Source organism: Marmota flaviventris, chromosome 8 (genome assembly GCF_047511675.1).
Source record: "Marmota flaviventris isolate mMarFla1 chromosome 8, mMarFla1.hap1, whole genome shotgun sequence".
NCBI lineage: Eukaryota > Metazoa > Chordata > Mammalia > Rodentia > Sciuridae > Marmota > Marmota flaviventris.
This window is the reverse complement of record NC_092505.1, coordinates 130696007-130716981: the sequence shown is the minus strand read 5'-3', so window position 1 is coordinate 130716981 and position 20975 is coordinate 130696007. Positions and strand designations below refer to the sequence as shown.

General features: G+C 37.1%; 3 protein-coding genes and 1 pseudogene across 6 annotated transcripts in view; 2 read left to right on the top strand and 2 right to left on the bottom strand.

The window, feature by feature from the left end:
* The window catches only part of Atp2c1 (ATPase secretory pathway Ca2+ transporting 1), a 133718-nt gene extending 130249 nt beyond the window's left edge, over nt 1-3469 (top strand). For all 4 annotated transcript variants that reach the window (XM_027933925.3, XM_071615658.1, XM_027933926.2 and 1 more), the window contains one exon: nt 1569-3469. In XM_027933925.3, coding sequence (XP_027789726.1) covers nt 1569-1664 — 96 coding nt within the window. In that variant the 3' untranslated portion in view covers nt 1665-3469. The remainder of the gene's footprint in view (nt 1-1568) is intronic.
* A 1447-nt stretch (nt 3470-4916) lies between these two features.
* Aste1 (asteroid homolog 1) lies at nt 4917-11490 on the bottom strand. Its single transcript, XM_027933927.3, has 3 exons — nt 10885-11490; nt 8731-10056; nt 4917-5411 (listed from the first exon to the last, which is right to left on the bottom strand). Exons 2-3 carry the CDS (start codon nt 10033-10035, stop codon nt 5388-5390), a joined length of 1329 nt encoding a protein of 442 aa, XP_027789728.1. The 5' UTR covers nt 10036-10056; nt 10885-11490; the 3' UTR covers nt 4917-5387.
* Nucleotides 11491-11542: 52 nt separating this feature from the next.
* Nucleotides 11543-20975, top strand: part of Nek11 (NIMA related kinase 11) — a 337064-nt gene continuing 327631 nt past the window's right edge. The window contains exons 1-2 of the mRNA XM_027933893.2: nt 11543-11676; nt 14764-15033. Of these exons, the coding sequence (XP_027789694.2) occupies nt 14864-15033 (170 nt within the window). The 5' untranslated portion in view covers nt 11543-11676; nt 14764-14863. The remainder of the gene's footprint in view (nt 11677-14763; nt 15034-20975) is intronic.
* LOC114091581 (U6 spliceosomal RNA) lies at nt 14276-14374 on the bottom strand (annotated as a pseudogene).

The window sequence follows — 20975 nt, the reverse complement described above, 5'->3', positions numbered from 1 at the left end:
AGGAACTTAGTGATTAAAAAATTACTGGCTGGTGATATATAAAAACTTTTTATTAAATTATGATGATTACTGGTTTTGCAACTAACCCCAAATAGGCCTCTTTATCACTTCAAAGAAAAGGAATTAAAATGACCTTGATAAGCCAAACAGGCAGTTTGTTAAAATTCTTGAAAATTGTAATGGCATAATTTGCAAGGTCATTCACTTGGACTAAAATCCCACTTCACAAATAGAAGATGGGATTAACTGGAACTCTCAAATTGAATATATGACTTAGAGTTGATCAACCGGTGCCTTCTCAACCAATGTAGAACCAACATTTAACCAGAGTAAAATAATTTAAAATAAAGCCTTGATTATGCTGAGGTGCAGGAACAATCTCCTGCTGAAATCATTATTAAGAGAACTGTTTGGTCTTGTTTTTCCTGTTGTTGTATAGGGAATCTGTGGTAGCTAGAGAGGATCCAGTAAAGAAATGACTTAAATTATTAAAGGAAAAGGAATAAAAAAATCCAAGTTCAAAAACCAATTAATTTTACTTGGTAGTGGGTTTTTGGGTTAGCTCAGATGAGGCCCAGAGATTTTAAGGACACTTATTTATTGCTAGGAAGCTTTTTATCTTGAAACATCTTCAGAGTTACACCATCATATTTTGTATACTTCCTAAATTATTGCTCAAAGTGCAGGGTACTAGGGCTACAGTCATAAATTAAATAGTCAAATCCCTGCCCTCAAAGAACTTATACATTGTTTTCATTTAAAAAATGTTGGTTAGGAGTTGGGGATGTTGTAGATTCAATTTCAAATACTCTCATTTCTAACCATCACCTTTTCCTCCTCCTTTCTTCCTCTAGTACCTCCCAGAAGGGTAATTACAAAGATGTCCAATCCCTTAATCACAGTTTTTTCACTGGCTCAAATCCTACTGCTATCATTTCTTCTTACCCAGCTTAAAACTCCAGAGTCAAATATAATACTACTCTCAGGAACACAGGCTCAACTCCCTTACTGCCTCTCCTGTCTTCATAATTATTTGGCAGGACACAAACCCTAAATGAAGTCTAATAATCATCTCATTAGAATAAAAGTTCCACGAGAACAGAGATTTTTGTTGTTTATGAAACCCTAACACAAAGTAGGCAGTTAATAAATACTGGAATGAATGAGAGTAAAGATTATGACAGGTGGTAAGAGATGCAATTTAAAAAGTCTCATAAAATAACAAACTAGAGTGAATGGGGATACAGTAATATTTCAGTAGTGTCATAAGAAGTAGCTTCTATAAAGTAATAAACACCTGAAGGGAATAAGTTCTGTTATACCAATAGCTGCCTCTCTTTCCCCAGTGATTTTTATTCATTGGATCTGATCATGAAAACATGCTTTGGGAATATGAAAATAACAATGTTTTTCCTGTTTGCAGCTCTTCAGTGATAAATGTGATCCAAGATCAATTCTACTAAGAATAACTTTATAAAGTAACTTCTTTATTTTAGATATAAATAAGAATATTCACTTTTGTATGTATCCATCTGAACTAAAGTTTCCCGTGATGCTTACCGAGTTAGGTCTGGCTCTGGGAGAGGAGTGGACAGCAGCTGGTTGAGATACATCCCCATCTGGAGACAGGACTGCCACTGACAGAAGATGTGAGCTGTGTCTAAATCCAGTCTCCGGCCCGGCCACGTCAGCTCCTTCACTCTTTGGAACTCTTCATACAACATCTTAGCACCACCTTCCTGCAGCTCTTCTTTACCTAGATAAAGAAAGAATTCAAGGCAGTATTTTCCAAAAATAGTGCATCAGCCTGACATTTTCTTCACATATAAAATTTCAGATTCCACAAAGAAGAAAATTAATTTAAAAACCTAATTGTCTTTCTCTTCTGGCTTCATATATACCTTGCTGTATAAAATTGAAATATTTATACTGAAGTAACTTTTTAATGATAACCTAGCTTTCTTCAACCCTAAATTATCTTTTCCTTGAAGTAAGATCTCTTGCTGATCTGATCTTAAACATGTCTGCATGTGAACTCTCCAAATTCTGTCTATGGAAACAAGTGACTATTAAACAACATTCTCTTTACTTTTCTCTTTCACTAATCTTCCTTTCACAGAAACCTCATGCTATAGTGCACTTGTTTTAAAGAAATAGCTGTGTCCAAAACACTTTTACCTGCTTTATGAGACAAAAACAAAAGTATGACTCGGACTTTGACAAAAAGCTTCTTTAAGGGGCAAGAATGCTGCATGTGTTTAGCTCAATGTTTCTATGTAGGTTTGAGTGGAGATGTGCAAAATTACAACTGGACCAACTTTGAAGTAATAAAAAGGCCCACCTTTTACCAATTATCAAGCAGCAAGGCACTGAGCCTGCCAGGGTGCAGGGTTCACATTTCCTAAAAGAAAAGAAATAGACCCTTGACATGTCCCTTCTGTAGGACTCAGGTAAAAATGTAATAGTTTTTACTCCTGAGAATTTTCTTTACTGTATTATTCAGAGAGGAACAACCCTCAACTTTTGTTCTTATTAAGCAGTTTGTTATGTTTGTTGGTTGTCATATATCCAAAGTCTCTCTGATGGCTATTGTCACACTTGAGTCTCTTAATACTTGGGGTGTTTTTGGAGTTCATGCTGTTTCACTCTTCTCATTTAACTTATTCTTTTAAAAAGCCAACTGCAGAGTAGTGCTATCCAGTAAAACTTCCTGCAGTTATGGAAATGTTCTAAATCAGTGCTAACACAGTATCCTGTATCCACATGTGGTTACTGAGCACTTGAAATGGGGCTAATGTGATTGAGAAAGTTGAATTTTTAACTTGAATTTAACCTTAGATGGCTGATAGCTACCATATTAGTACTGTTTTTATGTATGAAAATTTCATACTTGTTTAGATAGTATTACAGCATTCATAATCTTAAAGGGAATGTTGCATTAACGTACTGTGGTGTTTCAATGCTTGAAGACTTATTTCACCAGATAAATGCAGATGAAATTGCCTCAGTATATTTCTGTAGTAGAAATAGAGGGTTTTTTTCCTAATTAAACTCACAGTAGAGGGGAAAAAGATTTTTTTTTTTTTTTAAAGCACAAACATGAATATTTACTGTGGTTGTAGGTATTCAGAAGTTTGACTTTCAGTAATTTTAAATAAGCTTCCTGTGATGGTGTTGCTGTATTAAAAATGGGGTGGGAAGCATGGACTCAAAATGCAACTGGCAAAACACAGTCACCCTTCCCTAAAGCATTAGGTGCCTTTAAAGTAGTAAAAAGGCCCACCTTTTACCAATTATCAAACAGCAAGGCACTGAGAGCCTGCCAGGTTGCAGGGTGGGATCAGGCAGTGTCAATATATACCAGCTGTATATTCGGGAGTCAAGCCCCTGGCACAGCACATGGAAGCACAGCACATGGAAGTGTTTAGAAATATTTACCAATGAATAAATGACATTTTGGTGCCTTTAAGTCTGATGTAATTCATAAGGGTAAATAATTTGGATTTGTGTGAATTCTTGAGTGTACACAGTTGGTAACCAACATGCAAAGACATGCACCTGGAATTTCCAGATACCTACGAGGGCTGTTGATTATGGCATGCAAAGGCCCCATCAGCATCCCCAGCAGAAGGGCTTGTAGATGATGTAGCTTTGCCTTGGCATCTGCATGCTGCAACCAGTAGCAACTGACAGCAATAGGCAACTTCAGAGAAGTAGGGATTGGCTCCAGGATGGTCTGTTTCACCTTTAGGGTTTCTAACAGAAGCATCTTCCGCCTAATGAAGGAGACCTGAAAATACACACCAAACATCCTACAAATTACTTTGGGGAATTTTTTTCCCTCTATTTTCTTTTTAACAGCAAGAAGAGATTTAATGTCAGCTGTGGAACTTATTTCTGAGGAGAAAAAAGTCATCTATACCCAAAACATTGAAAACACTGATTAGATACATAAATGGGTGTGTGGTCTGCTCCCTCTAAAAAGTCTGTTGCTATTGCAGCCTCTCTGCTGCTAAGCACATGCAGTGCGCACATCACTTGGGAAGGCTGCTAGAAATTTGTTCCTCAGACCTTGTCCCCTACTTTGAGTAATTTGGTGAACACAGCAATCTGCACTTTTAACTAGTAGTCCAGGTATTCTGCTTTAAAAAACAGATCGATATTCAACCCTGCTCTTACTTGCTGGTGAATATTTAGGTGCCACTTTCTCCATGATGCCATTCCTAATCACCTACAGAAGACAAATGTTATATGTACTTATATAGCCTTCTGTTTGAGTCCTGTCTCATGTCCCTTGCCTGCTGAATGTTTTATTGTCTGCTTTTCTCCCATCCTGGGATTGTCCAGTGGTGGACAAGGGAGACAGAACTGCACTGTCCTTGCAATAACACACACCCTTTTTCATGCTTTATAGAGTGTACTTCAAAAAAGTCAGAAGTTAACAGCCATGAGGATTTTGACCTTCTTGTAGAAATAATTTTTACCTTGATCTCAAAAGACTTTGAGAAAAAGGTCTTATAAGTCACACTCTTACTAATAAGGACATTAAGACTGTTAAAAGGGTAACTTTATAATCAAACTTGTATTCCTAGTGTCTGGATGCTGCCATGAAAAGATTTTTTTCTTTCTGGGAGGACAAGATAGTCTTGTACATTTCTTAGCATCTAACACTTTTTATCAGTATTAAGTGTGGCTGACAGTTGAGAATGGATTGTTAATCTGAAAACATAACTGACAAAATGGTTTCATCTTCAATGCATGGAGATTTTGAATAGTATGATGATTCTAAGTAGTAAGAATTTTTTTAATTAGAAGTATATGAAGTGCTTTCAGTATAACAATAATGCTTGCTAGAAGTAGCATTAATTAAAGTAAAATAAAAATACATGTCCCAAACTTTAAAAAGCACACAGAACTACATTAATTATTTTCTGTCATATAATGCTTAAGTTACTCAATTCTCAAGCCAAGTTAGAACTTTTATGAACAAAGCAAAGAATGGGCTTTGATTTCAGAGGTATTCTGCACTCAACTTTCCTTTGGGCAAGTTTTGTTATTTTCTACAGTTTGTCTGATCATATGTAAAATAGGCATTAAATGATATTATCATTGAACTCACCAGTCCTTGGCTCCTTCCAAAAAGGAAACTACTGTGCTCATAGCCCTTTAAAGCTCCTTAGATTTTATTGCATGTGACAACTCCTTTCCCTTTCCCTTGGGGAGTGAAAGTACAGGCCTGCAGAAGCTGCCACAGGAGAGGCAGAAGTATCCAGAAAGAGGCTGATCTTGGTACTGCCTCATACACCAAGAATGATCCACTTCCATGTCTCCTTGTGATTAACAACCTCCTGTTTTAACTTGAGAGGTGTTCTGTCCACTGCTAACAACTAACATGGTAACCCATGTGGTTTCTGTGGGAATTAAATGAAACATTGTGTAAAGTTTCTATCACAAAAACTGGCACAAAGCAGATAAAGTATTATTAATATAGCATGTTAAAAACAATAATACTTGTACCTGCATTTGTGCTTGGAATCACATTTGCACCTGGTTTAGATTTATCAAGGGCCAATCAGAGCCAAAGGCATCAAGATAAATACAGAATTAATTTCTATGCTAAAAGAAAGCCAGATGACCCAAGAGCACAGAATGAACTAAAATTTCACCCTTCTCTGAGTGCAGGTAAGTTTTAAGAATTGTCATTTGTCATTTCACTTGGCAAGGAATATGATCAGCACGCTCTAATGCATTGATTCAGTTGGATTTCCATATGGGTGTCCTGACTGGTTTCACACCACACAAACACACACAAACACAATGAGCTCTGTAGATGATAGATCTAAATGTGAAATGCAGAAAACCATTTTCATGACCTCGGAGAGGCAAGGATTTCTTAAGTATCTCACAAAAGTGGTATCCCATAAATAATGTAGTCATTTAAATTTTTATTAAGACCTGTTCATTAAAATATAAAAGACAGAATAGATGAGACTATTTGCAAATACTGTGTTTGACAAAGGACTGGCAGGCAAAACCACAGAAAAACAGGCAAAGTATTGGAACAAAAAAACACAAAAGAATATCCAGATAGGTAATGAGCCCATGAAAAGGTGCTCAAGTCATCAAAGAAATACAAATTACCCACCTAACTGACTAAAATGATACTACTACACAACCACCAGAATAGCTTTAAAAAAAAATGTGAAAGGCAAGAAAAAACATAGTCCCAAGGGTGTAAGAGTTACTCTCATGCTACTGGTTAGGAATATTAGTTGGTACAATGCGTTGGAATGCTATATAGTAATACTTCTTATATGCTGAACTTCCATGTGTGAGAGTATGACCCAGCAAGTTCCTAGTAGTTACATATGCAAACAGAAATATGTCCATTAAATCGTGTACTGGAATGTTCATGGCACTATTTGAAATAGCTCAAACTGGAAACTGCCCCAATGCCCATCACCAATAAAGCAGAAAAGTCAATTGTGGTATGTTTCCACAATGCAATGTTTACAGTAATGATAAATGAATGATCTATAGCTTTTCACAGTGAAACATGTTAATTTAAGGATGAAAGAATTCCTTCATAGTTATATGAGTACAACTGCATTGTTAAAAGGTCAGGAGAAAGATTACAGAGGGTGGAAGAGATGGTGACTGGAACCAGACTCTATGGAAAGCTTCTGGGGTGGTGATAGTCATTATTCATTTGGGTTTTCTTTGCATGGATGTATCGATTTTGTGATAATAAATCCATCTGTATGACTATCTGTGCACTTTGCTATATGCATATACCTAGGGAGGGAGTAATTACAAAGGGGCAGAGGAAACTCTTAGAGAAGTCGTAGGCACATAAATTGTAGGATGGATTCACAGATATGAACATGTCAATCTTCATCAAAGTGCACACTTTAGATATGTGCACTTCATTGTACATTTATTTTTCAGTAAAGTCATTTAAAAAGTTTAAAAATTGCAAAATTCCAATGTACTATTTATGTTTGAATAGAAATTGATCTTCAGCAAAATATCATTCTTAAGAATACTTTTGTGTTAGCTTTATGATGCTGTGACCTTTGTGACCTGATGAGAGCAACTTAAAGAAGGAAAATTTTATTTTGGCTCATGGTTCCAGAGCTACAGTCCATGATCAGTCAAGTCTACTGCTCTGAGTCCATGGTGAGACAGCAGGACATCATGGCAGAATGTTGTGGCAGAGAACCACTGCTCCATTCATGGTGGCCAGGAAGCAGAAGAGAAGGGATAGAGAAAAGATGAACTCACCCTTCCAGAGTATGACCCTAATGACCCACCTCCTTCCATCATGCTCCACCAGCCCACAATTACCCATTCAAACTTGGATGTTCACTTTCAAACATTCTTGAATTAACTCAGGAGCTTTTGAAGTACACCTCATAGCCAAACCATAACAATTGCTAATTTGAATTTTATTGATATGGGTAGAGTTTTAATTACTTGTTTGAGAATGTGACTTATGCTCAACTTTCTAGTTCTGTAACAATGAAAATGCTATTGATTGTCAGTTTTATTACTAAGCATGATAAAAATGACATAAAACTGCATCTAGGTCTGATCTATAAATGAACTATATACACTTAATGTGGACACCACATCTTGGGGCTTCTCTGAGTATAGTAATTTATAATTAGGCATGGCCCTTGAAGGGACCCCAGAAGCTTTGTCTATGGAATTATCATGAGAAAGATTAGATCCTCTGGAGAAGGTGGCTTAAAAGCAACTCTTCAAAATATAATACACATGTCATAAATTTTACCCTTTAAAAGTATTCAACTTAACAGTTTTAGTAGATTTACAAAGTGTCTACAACCATTGGCAATTCCAGATCATTTTCAGCACTCCCCAAAGAATCCCTGTTCCTATTAGCAGTCCCTAATGTCAAAGAGGTCCTTACACCCATTTAATATGAATCCTTTTTCCTCATTCTTGAGATGTCACCACTGGGAGGCTTAAGAGGCTAGTTTTTAAACAATGGTGTAGGCCAGGAACTGCATCAATGGGTCTATGAGGCCAGATTATTCTTTGTTGTGGGAGGCTTATCTGCATTTAATTTGTAAGTTTAACTGCAAACATAAACAGTTTTATTTTATAATTTTTAATATAATTAAATAGTATAAAAAATGAAGGCAACACTGGGATTCATAAGAACATTTTGCCCTTGAAACAGGGATTGATCTGAGTGTTACCCAGGTTAAGCAATGCCAAGTGAGGCTGAGAATCATGAGTATCAAACCAAGCAAGTCACTATGATGCATAAACCTGAAGCCTAAAAAAAAGGTCCTCGTCAATAAAAAACATTAGACCTACCCATCAGTGCTAATATTAATTGAAACCTGATGTAGTATTAGATGTTATACCAATATCAAGTGCCTATATGTATACTTTATTTCTGTAGTTCAGAATTTTTTGTTATTTTTGTAAAGCCACATAACCCCATTCTATTGATAGCTGCTATCAATACAGTAGTGATAATTGTAAAGAAAATACTGTGGAAATGACAGATTTAGAGTTAAGAAGTGTTAAGTCTGAGTCTTCGCAATGACCCTCTGGCTAAGATATTACCTAGTTCACTTGAGTTCTATGAAATGAAGGCAAGACAGCAACTAACCTCAGTTTATCATGTTAAGAGAAATGATACAGGTAATGGCACAGTAAAGTGATTAATTAAAATTTCATTAGTATTATACTTACCTTGGTCAATTTGCTCAAATCAGAATGATCTTTGGGCAGTTCTACTGCATGAACAATTGATGTTTTGATGTTTTGATGAATCCTTTCTACTTCACTGAAAGCTAGAGGCTGATGAGGCAAGGCACTCCAGGACATGTTTTCTACATGTGACAAAGAATTTAAAAGAAGCCCATAGATAACTTGCCGGATGGGCTGAGATATTTTGTGGGCATTTGGTCGCTGCATGTTTTCTACCTGTGTTTGAAGAATGGTCCGTCTTAGCACCAGAGCATCACTGATGAAAGGAGACAGCTGGCCTTTGGATAAAGCCACTAGTACCCATTCTGGTAAACCGAGATTCAAGGCATCTGGACAAACATAAGTACCATTTTGGAAGAAGTCCTGCAACTTCACCTGGGACTGCTGGTATTCCTCCATGGAACAGCAGAGAAGTTCCTTAACATTTTCTCGATCCTTTTTTGGGAGGTATTTCAGAACATTATCTAGTGCTTCAGTAGGGTCAGCAAAATGAGACAACCAGTTCAGAAGTCCCAGAACTCGGTGGTGTCTCCTTCCCTTAGAACTAGTAGCTCTAAGAGGAAGGCGTACTTTACTTAAGAATGTCTCTATGATGGGCAGATTAATATGGTCATTCCCACACAGTACTGCGAAGAGAGGTAGTAGAGCTTTGTTCATATTGCTGAAGTAATGGCAGAGTGCATCAAGGGAAAAGCATTTGGCAGGAATATAGTAGTTTTGTGTGCCCTTAATAGTGTTCATATTTCTCCACTGGAAGCCATTCAATGGACAAAACCCTGTTTTCAGGTCAAAAATGCAAAAGTCACTATCTGATGATAACACAGGGCAATTCCAGTGATTGGCAAGTGTCATAATATCCCGATCTGCTTCTGAAAAGCACTGGACAAAACATACTTGCAGCTTGATCAAAACCTGTAGGAACACTTCACGGATGAGTAAGGGACACACACACCCACCCCCACCAATAGATAGGGAATGGGCCATCTGAATCTTCTCTCTAGCTCGATCCTTTAAAGTTATAAGCTTTTTATCTGAAATGTCACATCCTCCATCTAATACAACATACGGGCATATATTACAGGCAAACAGTGATTCAAAGAAGTTTTCTACAACCTCTGCAAAAGAATCATAGTCCCCTCCATACCGAAGCTCCAAATTTGAATTGAAGCAAAGTCGGTGGAAAAGAGCATAGCCATCAATGATAATTTTTGTGTCCCGCAACTTCAAATCAGTGAAGAACTCATTACTGTGATCTTCCACGAAACTCATTAGTCCTCGGATACCCATGATGACAGTCTGAAGAACTGCCTGTTTAAAACAATGGAACACATTTTCAAATCATGGCTCTCAGCCCCATTAAATCAATAAGCAGCAAATGTTATAAAGTGTTCTTTAGATGGAACATGTTGGTTGTCACCATCTCTGAATTCATACCTAGTTCCTCAGGCAATATTAGCTGAGCACTTTTGTTTTCCTGTGTGAGATAAGGCACAATTCAATGATTCCATGGGTTTTAATCTTTGGACAGAGAGAGAGACTGCTGATGATTCTAAAGGAAAATCAGCTAAAATCCATTATGGATACACCAGAATGTAAGTTCTATGGACTTTTGTGGGGCAAAATAAAAAGTGCTAAGCTACAAAAATGATATCCTTATCAATCTCATAAAAATAATCAGAAAGCACTGGATTTCAGTAAACTCAAGTGTGCAGGACCCATGATAGTCATCTAGTTTTTCTTTTTTATTGATAATCAGCATTTAGGAACTTCTTTCAGGTCCTGGGCTTGTGGGCCCTTCTAAATTGGTAAGGAAAACTACTGCTTCCTGTCTCTAGGAATCCAACTACCAGATCATTCCATCTGGAAACTCTTTTCATCTTATCATGCATATATCTGAAGCAGTTTATCTTCCCTACTTGGGTAACAACTTACAGAATTAGTATTACTGTTTGTTTTCTTTTAGTTTCAGGGTTCACTATGGCTCAGTAATGGTATTATGACCAAACCTGCCTTTATTTAAAACCCTGCATTTTGTCAACAATGCATTTTGGATTTTAGAGACACTGCATTAAAGTTTATTTATTATCTTGATCACTAAATTTTTTGACATCCACTTATATTTTGCCCTTGACTCACCTCAGCCTAGTCCCAGTCTTGTTCATTTCTCAGCACCTCATCCTATATAGTTCTAGTTTCTTTACAGTCTGTCGTGTAAAGCGTCTGCGAATACAGATCTTGTTGACTCGCTCTAAGCCCATTAGAGGGCCATGCACGAAGTAGTTGTTCAGCAAATGCCAACTGGGTAGCAAATGGTGCTCAAAAGGTCTAATTCCTCAAATACAGGCCTTGGTGCGCCGCGCCGCGCCACCCCGGTCTTCACAACCTGCCCCGACCAGCAGCGGCGCCCTCCTGCTGTGTCCTCGCAGAAGTAGCTCCTCCATCAGAATCCCGCAGGAGCCCAGGGGACTCGCAGCCCCCGCGTTAGGCAGTTTAACCCCAAGGCCGGCAACCGGAAGTCTCCGGTGTGGCGTCAACGGGAAGTCGAGTTCGGTGAAGACCAGGGTGCCAGACTAGGCGGTCGGGAGGCGAAGGTGCTTCTCGGGCCCAGAGATGCTCAATTGCTAAAGAAGGTTGGGACGTATGTTTAGAAACGGCTGCTGTCTAGCTGGGAAGCTGGGCCCGCAGGTCTCCCCCCCACCCCACACACACCTATTTGGGTCCACGAGCACTTCCGCCTGGGTGAAAGCCTCGCCCCGACTTCCCAGCATGCCCCGCGCCGTCTCCTTGGCGACGGCGCCAAACAGCTGTAGCCTCGGTGTTCTGGAGCACGGCAGGGTACCGCTGCCCCTAAATTGAGGCCCTCCGAGTTACTGGCGGGACTCGGGCACGCCGCCGGGGCCGCCGCTCCTCCGCCCGCGGCGGCGAAAGGTAAAGCGAACTGCGCTCCTCGCGGCGTGCCCCGCTCCTCCACGCGGGGAAGGTCGTGACTTCGAGCTGCCGCGGGCAGGGTCCTGCTTCTCTAGGCCTCTCTCCTTGCTTCTTCTCCTTATCCCCGACTGGTCACCTCCGGGATCTCTTAGTCTTGGGAAAATAAGAGTATCTGTTCCCCTCGATATGGCCTAATCAGCTTTGAGAATTGTTTGTTTTACGTCAAAGTTGAAGTTTACCTTTAAGGACAGTTAGACGTCTAGTTTAGCAGAACCTGGTGTCAAATCGGCTTCCTCGAATTTATTACCAGGGAACAAGTTTATTACTTAGTTTTAGCAAGTGGTAAACACTCACCTTTCCTTTGTTTTTGCTCCAGGGAAATTCTTTTCACTTCCCGTGGACAACTTGCATAAGAAGATAATCTCTCCCCTTTCTGTAGGTTCTCATCCATCTTTTCATTTGTCTCCTCTTCCCCCCCCCCCCCGCCCCCTTTGGGCGGCAGTTAGTCTGTTGGACACTATTTTGCCCTCATAACATTCTAGTATATGTCAGGTGTTGTGCCAAGTCCTGGGGATACAAAGGTTTCTTCTTGCGCTCAGGGGTTAGGGGTGTTGATGAGAGAACAGGTAGATCAAGTGAACTGTAAATCTAAAAGCTGGTACATTGCTGGGTAGACTTATAGGAGACCAGGGGAAGGGATGGGCTACACGTGCACTGGGATGACCCAGGGTGGCAGGGCTGATGTGAGGTTGGGCTGCAGGGACCCTAACCCCAGAGTACTCTGCAGCCCAGGACAAGACTGCTTGCCCGCTGCCAGATTTAAACTCTTCTTTACAAATAGGAGTTCTGGATCTGAACTTCCCATAACTATTCTGCCCTCGAATTCTGTGCTTTACTAACTGGGGACTTTAATCTCTCTAGAATAAGAATTACTGAGGGATCTGAAGCCCTGTTTTCAGTTGAAAAGATTGAGAGTCCATACTTTTTTCTGAACAGCTCAATTTGTCCAGAATATACTTTTATATGCTAGTGAGGAAAACAAAAGGTACATTTAGAGATTAGAGGCCTGCTCTCCAGTTTTCCCTATTTTTTTTTTTTAGCAGCAAATTTCACTAATATTTCTTTGAGGAGGGGCATTTCTCTAATCTCACTGGCATGGGGTGAAACAACTAATTAGTTTGAAAATAAAATGTAATAAATAATAATTTAAGTAAATAAAATGTGATCAATGGATTTTTAAGTAATAAAATTTAATAAATGGATATTTACATGTTTATGTTCTCTTTTAAGAATATATGAGGTCATTTTGTGGTTGATTGTCATTGACACTACTATCACATAAAGACAACTGATCTTCATTATAAACAGTAGATTTTTTAAAAAATATTTTTTAGTTGTTGATGGACCTTTATTTTATTTATTTATTTATATGTGTTGCTAAGAATCGAACTCAGTGCCTCACACATGCTAGGCAAGCGCTCTACCACTGAGCCACAACCCAGCCCCCCAAACAATAGCATTTTTACTTACTACTTTGGAATTATTGAATATGAAAACCTAACTTCAAGGCATAGTCTTCAATTTAAAATCATTTTCATATAGATTTAAAACAAAAGCATAATTTTCATGATTACTAGCAAAACAGTTAACATTTTGATGAAATAAAAATGATTTTACTATGTACCTACTCATGAAATAGTCCTACTTCTCATAACTCTGCCATACATTTCATATGTCCTTGAGGAATTACAGATTTATCCATAGCATATTTATATTCAACTAATATTAGAATATGATTTTAGTTTTGAAATACATTTGTATTCTAACCCAGAGAGATTACTCTCTACCCACAGGGTATAATAGAAGCTTCAGAAACTGGATCAGAATTTGCTTAACATGGGAAGAAATTCATTCTGAATTCTTATCCTTCCTCTCATCTATTATAATAAGTGGAAAAACTATGATTAAAATTTACAGGAAAAAAACTAAACCAGTATTAAGCTATCTTCTTTAATTCTAACTCAGTATTTGTAAACCATAATAGACCTAAAGTGCAAAGAGAGTATTGCAAAATGTTGATGCAAGTGTGTAGATTTAAGGAATTGACAACTGTATTTGGATTTTTTTTTTTTGATGGTCCCAGAGATTTAACCCCAGGATACTCTATTACTGGGATAGATTCCCCAGCCTTATTATTTACTTATTGTACTGAAGATTGAACCCAAGGGCACTTTACCACTGAGCCACATCCTCAGCTCTCCTTATTTTTTAATTTGAGACAGGGTCTTACAAAGGCTGGCATCAAATTTGCGATCCTTCTGCCTCAATCTCTGGAATCACTGGGAGTACAGATGTATGTGTGGTTCCCAGGCCATCATTTTTCATGGTTTCCTTTTTGTTTCCTCTCTCTCTCTCTCTCTCTCTCTCTCTCTCTCTCTCTCTCTCTCTCTCTCCACACCCCCCACCTCTGTCTTTCCCTCCCTCTCTCCCTCTTTCTCTCCCTCTCTCCCTCTCCCCTTCTTTTGGGGTTTGAATCCAAGGGGTACCTTACCACTGAGCTTCATCCCCAGCCCTTTTTATTTTTATTTTAAAACATTTTTAAAATAAGGGATCCTTCACAAATTTGCATGCCATCCTTGCTCAGGTACCATGCTAATCTTTTCTGTATTGTTCCAATTTTTGTATATACCCTTTTTATTTTTAATTTTATTAAGGATTTTGCTAAGTTGATTAGGGTCTTTCCAAATTGCCTGGACTGGCCTCTAATTTGAAATTCTTCTGCCTCAGCCTCCTGAGTAGCTGGGATTACAGGTGTGTACCACCAGATGGGCTGGATAGCCTTTTGTTTGTTTGTTTTTAGTTTTGACAAATTTGGATGTACTAAGATAGACTCTCTTACCATGAAAGATTGCCTTGTCCTGGAATTTGCAGCTTCTACCTTTTTTCTTTCCTTTGAAATCATTAAAACTAACCAATAAGGAATCATTCAGTCTGTTAATCAAGGTGCAGTTCTCACTGTCTAATACTTATATATTCTGTAGGAGTCAGCATCTTTTAGACCTGATGTGTGGATTTTTCACATTTCAGGCATTGACCAACATTTGCTGGATGAATTGGATCATCTATTAGGAGACTTGATTGTTAAGTTTCTATAAATGAATAGACCAGTACTATCTTGTTTGGAGCGATGTTGAAATTCCAAGAGGCAGCTAAGTGTATGTGTGCATCAACAGCTGTTTCCACTTATCCAGAGACCTTGATTGCAAGAAGATATGTGCTTCAGCAGAAACTTGGAAGTGGAAGTTTTGGAACTGTCTATCTGGTTTCAGATAGGAAAGCCAAAAGAGGAGAGGAATTGTAAGTAAAATGCTTCATACTGACCTTGGCTCCCTGTATGTGCAACTACTGGCTGATTAAGAACATTGGATAACCTTGAACCTGTTTTTTGCATTAAAGCAAGAAGCTACTAAAGCTATTCCTTCATTTATCTCTTCAGATATGTTTTTTTTTCTTTCTTCTTTTGTGGTCTTGGGAATTGAACTCAGGGCCTCATGCTTGCCAGGCAAGCGCTCTGCCACTCAGTTATACCCCAGCCCCAGATAAGGTTCTTAAAGGCATTTCAGTTGTGAATAAAGCATCCAAATGACCTAAAGAAGGTAAATGGGATAGATCATATGATAATTTTTTAGTAAACCACAGTCCCAGTTACAATATTGCTTACTCTGAACTTGATTGAAACTTCTTGAATAAGAAAAAGAAGTAATGTTTATGACTGCACTTTTAGAAGTGTTATGAAATATAAATAAGCAGTAATTCACATTTGAGGTGAAAATGATGTATTAAAGGAAACATGGCATTAATTTTATTTGGCTTTTCTCTGAAAGAAATTTTCAAAATCTGTACTCAAAAAGCCCTCAGATAGATATTTAAACCAAATTCAGTCTTTGTTTAAAATTAGCTTATGTTAATGACTTCCTTGTAAATTGCTTTTCTTTGGTTTTGACCCTATAACTCCCAGAGAAAAATGTAATAATACTTTTTGGATAGTACATTTCTTCTGGATGAGGATACACTTTCATTTTTAGCTTAAAGCTTTTTTTTTTTTTTTTTAAATTTTGGCAGTGAAAGTTGGAACTGAAGTTAGGATAAAGTTAGGATAAGAAACTTGCAATTAGAAACAGGAGCAGAGAAAGCAGAAGCAAAATGATCCAAGAAATCAGCCCTTAGCCCTAGAAGACCAGATTTCCATCCCATAGTCTGTTCTTTTATTCAGAAGTTTTTTAGATACTGAGTTACTCCAGCTTTTTCTCATTGGATATTTAAGTGCAGATTTAAAGTTAGTGTGTGATAAATACTTTTCTACTTCTTCATATTCACAGAAATTACAAAAGCAAGTGTCACTAATACTACTACTTTATTTTAAAGATCAACCTTTAAAGTAGTTTGTGTAGAATTTTTTAAAGTTGTAATTTTAAATAGTTTTCAATAAATTTCTACATGAAGAATGGTGAAAGAGCTGGAATTTTACTGATATTCTTAGAACATGCATTATGACTCCTGCCCCCCAAAGGATTTTTCCCCTTTAATCCTAGAGGTGCTCTTCTAGCAGCACAGAGTAGGATGATGAATATTTGGCAATTATTAGAGAGCCTTCAGCATTGAGCATAAGACCTAATTTTGGCCGAGGACTTATAAAAACCACACTTTGGACCATGTCAAATTTGAGTTTTTTCAACTAATGAGAGAGATGAGGAATTTAAAGAGAATTCACAGAAAGGCTAAAATGTTGATTAAAAGGAGCTAAAATAAAATGTGTGAAAACCAATCTTGAAAGCTCTGGACTTGACATTAATGTGTGTAGTGTGTAGTGTGTAGTGTGTGGGGGTGGGTATGTGAGGCTGTTCATAGGGGGAAAGAAAGTAAGAAAAGGTGGGGGGTCTGGGACTGGTTGGCTGGTAATGATTTATAAGTGACCTTTCTTATATTGGAAATAATCTTAAAACACAAGACTTGAGCTGGAGATGACAGACAAATCCTAGTGTTGTGGAGTGAATCCAATGGTGAGAATAATGGTCAAATCATTTGGCACTAAAAGGTCTAGTCTAGGACTATTTGGAAAAGGAATCATTCATCATCTAAAATAAATTACATACTGGTCGAATGCAGCCTTCAGGTGTGTTTTGTTTGGTCTGCATAGAATTTCTTTTTAATCCTAAATTAGTTGCTAGTATTTTCAAATGGGCAGCTCTCAAAAATTGAGCATTTTATCTCCTTTAGAAGAATAAAACAAAAAGGTTGAGTAACATTTGCTAAAATCTGTGCCTATGTAGCCACAGTGGACTGGACCTGGCTAGCAACTACTCCCTTTAGACAAATTCTTTGGTCTCTGATTAGCCACATTCCTGCTCCTGTTCATGTCCCTTAGGCCTAACTGCATCTTACTTTTCCACTATCTGCTGTTTTTTTTTTTTTTTTTTCTGGAAATTTACTAAACCCGGAAAGAGAATGGATATGACTGCTCATGAAATCCTAGAATGCTAGAAAGAGGGCACTACAGTGTCATCATTAAGACCATGGCTCAGAAGCTAAAGAAGCCAAAGAGTAAAGCATACCTGTTCTTAACTGTGAGGTTAATGTTACTCTGGTTCCTAATATGAAATTTACTATGCTCATCTGTAACGTGGTGTAATATCTCATAAGACTGTAATAAGGATTAAATAAAATGTCTACCTATTTTTATAAGATGAAGCTATCACATGGCCTTACAGAGAATTATCACTCAGTAACAACTGAAATTCACGTTAATTATAAACAAGCCAAGTCAATAAAATAATTAAAGGAAGTCTAATCAAACTTTAGCCAATCTACCCAGTGACTGCTTTTGGAATCCTCTACTAAGTGGAAGTTTTTCTTTTGCACTCTGCTTTTGAGAAACAAATCTTCCAAAGTAATTTGCTATTAGGCATGTGATTTTAAAAACTTCTTCAAGGATTTTTTTCGATATAATAATTCTGTTGTCATTTACTCGTTTACATCTCTAAAACCTATAAAAGAAAATTTACAAAGTATTGCAGTTTCTCATTATGCCACTTGGGGGCGCCACTCTATCATTGATATTTTGTGTATACTGTGATCTTTAATTACATTCTTTTAAATTTTTATTGACTTCCAGATTAGCTATGGGATAAAAGTAAAAGCCACACGCATTACACTTGATTATTGCATGTTTGGAGAGAGTTTTCTTTTGGTATAAATATCTGGCATTCCTTTTTTAGTTATCTCAGTAGAATAAAATTAAATTGTTAAATTGAGTAGTGAATGGGATAGAGGTTTTTCCTTTATTGTGTTTTACATTTTGAAACTTAAAAAGCAACTTTTGGGATTTTAAAAAATAAGTATAGCTACTCTGGTCTAATTAATGTAATTATGTTGTATTCCTAAAAAGATTTTTCTAGTTTTGGTTTATAATTTCATCTTATTTTTTGTTAAGATGTCAAAGTATGTTTTCTTTTTTGCAAACCCAAATGATTTTTTAATTGACACATGAGTATTGTACATATTTATGGGATACTATGTGCTATTTTTATACACGTATACATATACACACACATACACACACTTGCATATATAATATAATGTTCAAATCAGGGCAAGTATGTCTCTTTCCTCAAACATCACTTCTATGCCATGAAACCATTAAAAATCTTGTCTTGAAGCTTTTAAAAAATATACAGTACATTTTCATTATCTATAGTCACACTACTGTGAAATAGAACATAGAACTTATTTCTCACATTTAACTATACCTTAGTATCCATTAACCAACCTTTTCCCATACATTCTACAGCCTTTGGTAACCATTATTTTAAATTCTACTTCTATGAGATAAATTTCTTTAGACATATGAGTGATGTTATGTGGTATTTGTCTTTCTATGTCTGGCTTATTTCACTTAAGAAAGTATTTTCCTGCTTATCCATGTTGTTATAAATGATTGAATTTCATTATTTTTATGTCTAGATAGTATTTCATTGTGTAAATGTACCAAACTTTCTTTATCCATTCATCAATTGATGGGATACTTAGTTTTATTACATTTCTTGGCTGTTGTGAATAGTGCTTCAATAAACAAAGATGTCTAGTTTACATAGTAATTTCATTTGCTTTGAATATATGATTAGTAGTGTGATTGCTGGATCATATGGTCATTTTATTTTTAATTTTCTGAGGAACCACCCTATTGTTTTCCATAATTGCTGTACTAATTTACATTCCTTCAAATGGTGTGCAGAGGTTCTCTTTTTTCTACATCCTTGTCAATACTTGTTATCTTTAATCTTTTTGGTAATAGCCATTCTAACTGGAATGAGGTGATATCTCATTGTGGTTTTGATTTGCATTTCCCTGATGATTAATGATGTTATGTATTTTTCATCTATCTGTAGGTTGTTTCTGTCTTCTTTTGAGAAATGTCTCTTTAGGTCTATTGCCCATTTTTAAATCAGATTATGTGTTTTACTATTTTTCTTTTTTCTATTAAGTTTCTTATATATTCTCGATGTTGACTCTTCTCTGTCTTTTTTTTTTTTTTTTAATGCACGACAGCAGTGGAAAGCATTACAATTCTTATTACACATATAGGGCACAATTTATCTTATCTCTTTATATAAAGTATGTTCACGCCAATTTATGCCTTTATACATGTACTTTCTTGTTGTTGTTTGCATTACAATTCTTAATACTATATATACCACAATTTTTTGTATCTCTGTTTGCATATAAAGTATGTTAACACCTAATTCAAGTCTTCATATATGTACTTTGTATAATGATGTCCATCACATTCTACCATCCTTGCTAATCCCCTGCCCCCTCCCTTTCCCTCCCACCCCTCTTCCCTATATAGAATTCATCTATTCCTCCCATACTCCTCCTCCCTACCCCACTATGAGTCAACCTCCTTATATCAGAGAAAACATTCAACATTTATTTTTGGGGGAATTGGCTGACTTCACTTAGCATTATTTTCTCCAATGCCATCCATTCACCTGCAATTGCTATGATTTTGTTCTTTTTTAATGCTGAGTAAAATTCAATTGTGTATATATGCCACATTTTTTTTATCCATTCATCCACTGAAGGACATCTAGGTTGGCTCTACAATTTAGTTATTGTGAATTGTGCTGCTATAACCACTGATGTGGCTGTGTCCCTGTAGTATGCTGTTTTTAAGTCTTTTGCATGTAAACAGAGGAGAAGGATAGCTGGGTCAAATGGTGGTTCCAAGATCATATGATTCCATATTTCCAAGGAATCTCCATATTGCTTTCCAAATTGGCTGCACCAATTTGCAGTCCCACCAGCAATATATGAGTGTACCTTTTTCCCCATATCCTCACAACACTTATTGTTGTTTGTTTTCATAATAGCTGCCATTCTGACTGGAGTGAGATGATATCTTAGAGTAGTTTTGATTTGCATTTCTCTGATTGCTAGAGATGATGAGAATTTTTTCATATATTTATTGATTGATTGTATATCCTCTTCTGAGAAGAGTCTGTTCAGGTCCTTGACCCATTTGTTGATTGGGTTATTTGTTTTTTTGGTGTTTAGCTTTTTGAGTTCTTTATATACCCTAGAGATTAGTGCTCTATCTGATGTGTGAGCGATAAACATTTTCTCCCAGGATGTGGGCTCTCTGTTCACCTCACAGATTGTTTCTTTTGCTGAGAAGAAACTTTTTAGTTTGATTCTATCTCATTTATTGATTCTTGGTTTTAATTCTTGCACTATAGGAGTCTTATTAAGGAAGTTGGGGCCTAATCCCACATGATGAAGATTAGGGCCTACTTTTTCTTCTATTAGACACAGAGTCTCTGGTTTAATTTTATTAGGACCTTGATCCATTTTGAGTTATGTGTTGTGCATGGTGAGAGACAGGGGTTTAATTTCATTCTGTTGCATATGGATTTCCAGTTTTCCCAGCACCATTTGATGAAGATGCTATCTTTTCTCCAGTGCATGTTTTGGAAGCTTTGTCTAACATAAGATAATTGTAATTTTGTGGGTTAGTCTCTGTGTCCTCTATTCTGTACCATTGGTCTACCGGCCTGTTTTGGTGCCAATACCATACTGTTTTTGTTACTATTGCTCTGTAGTGTAGTTTAAGGTCTGGTATAGCAATGCTACCTGCTTCACTCTTCCTGCTTAGGATTGCTTTAGCTATTCTGGGTCTCTTATTCTTTCAAATGAATTTCATGATTGCCTTTTCTATTTCTGTGAGGAATGCCATTGGGATT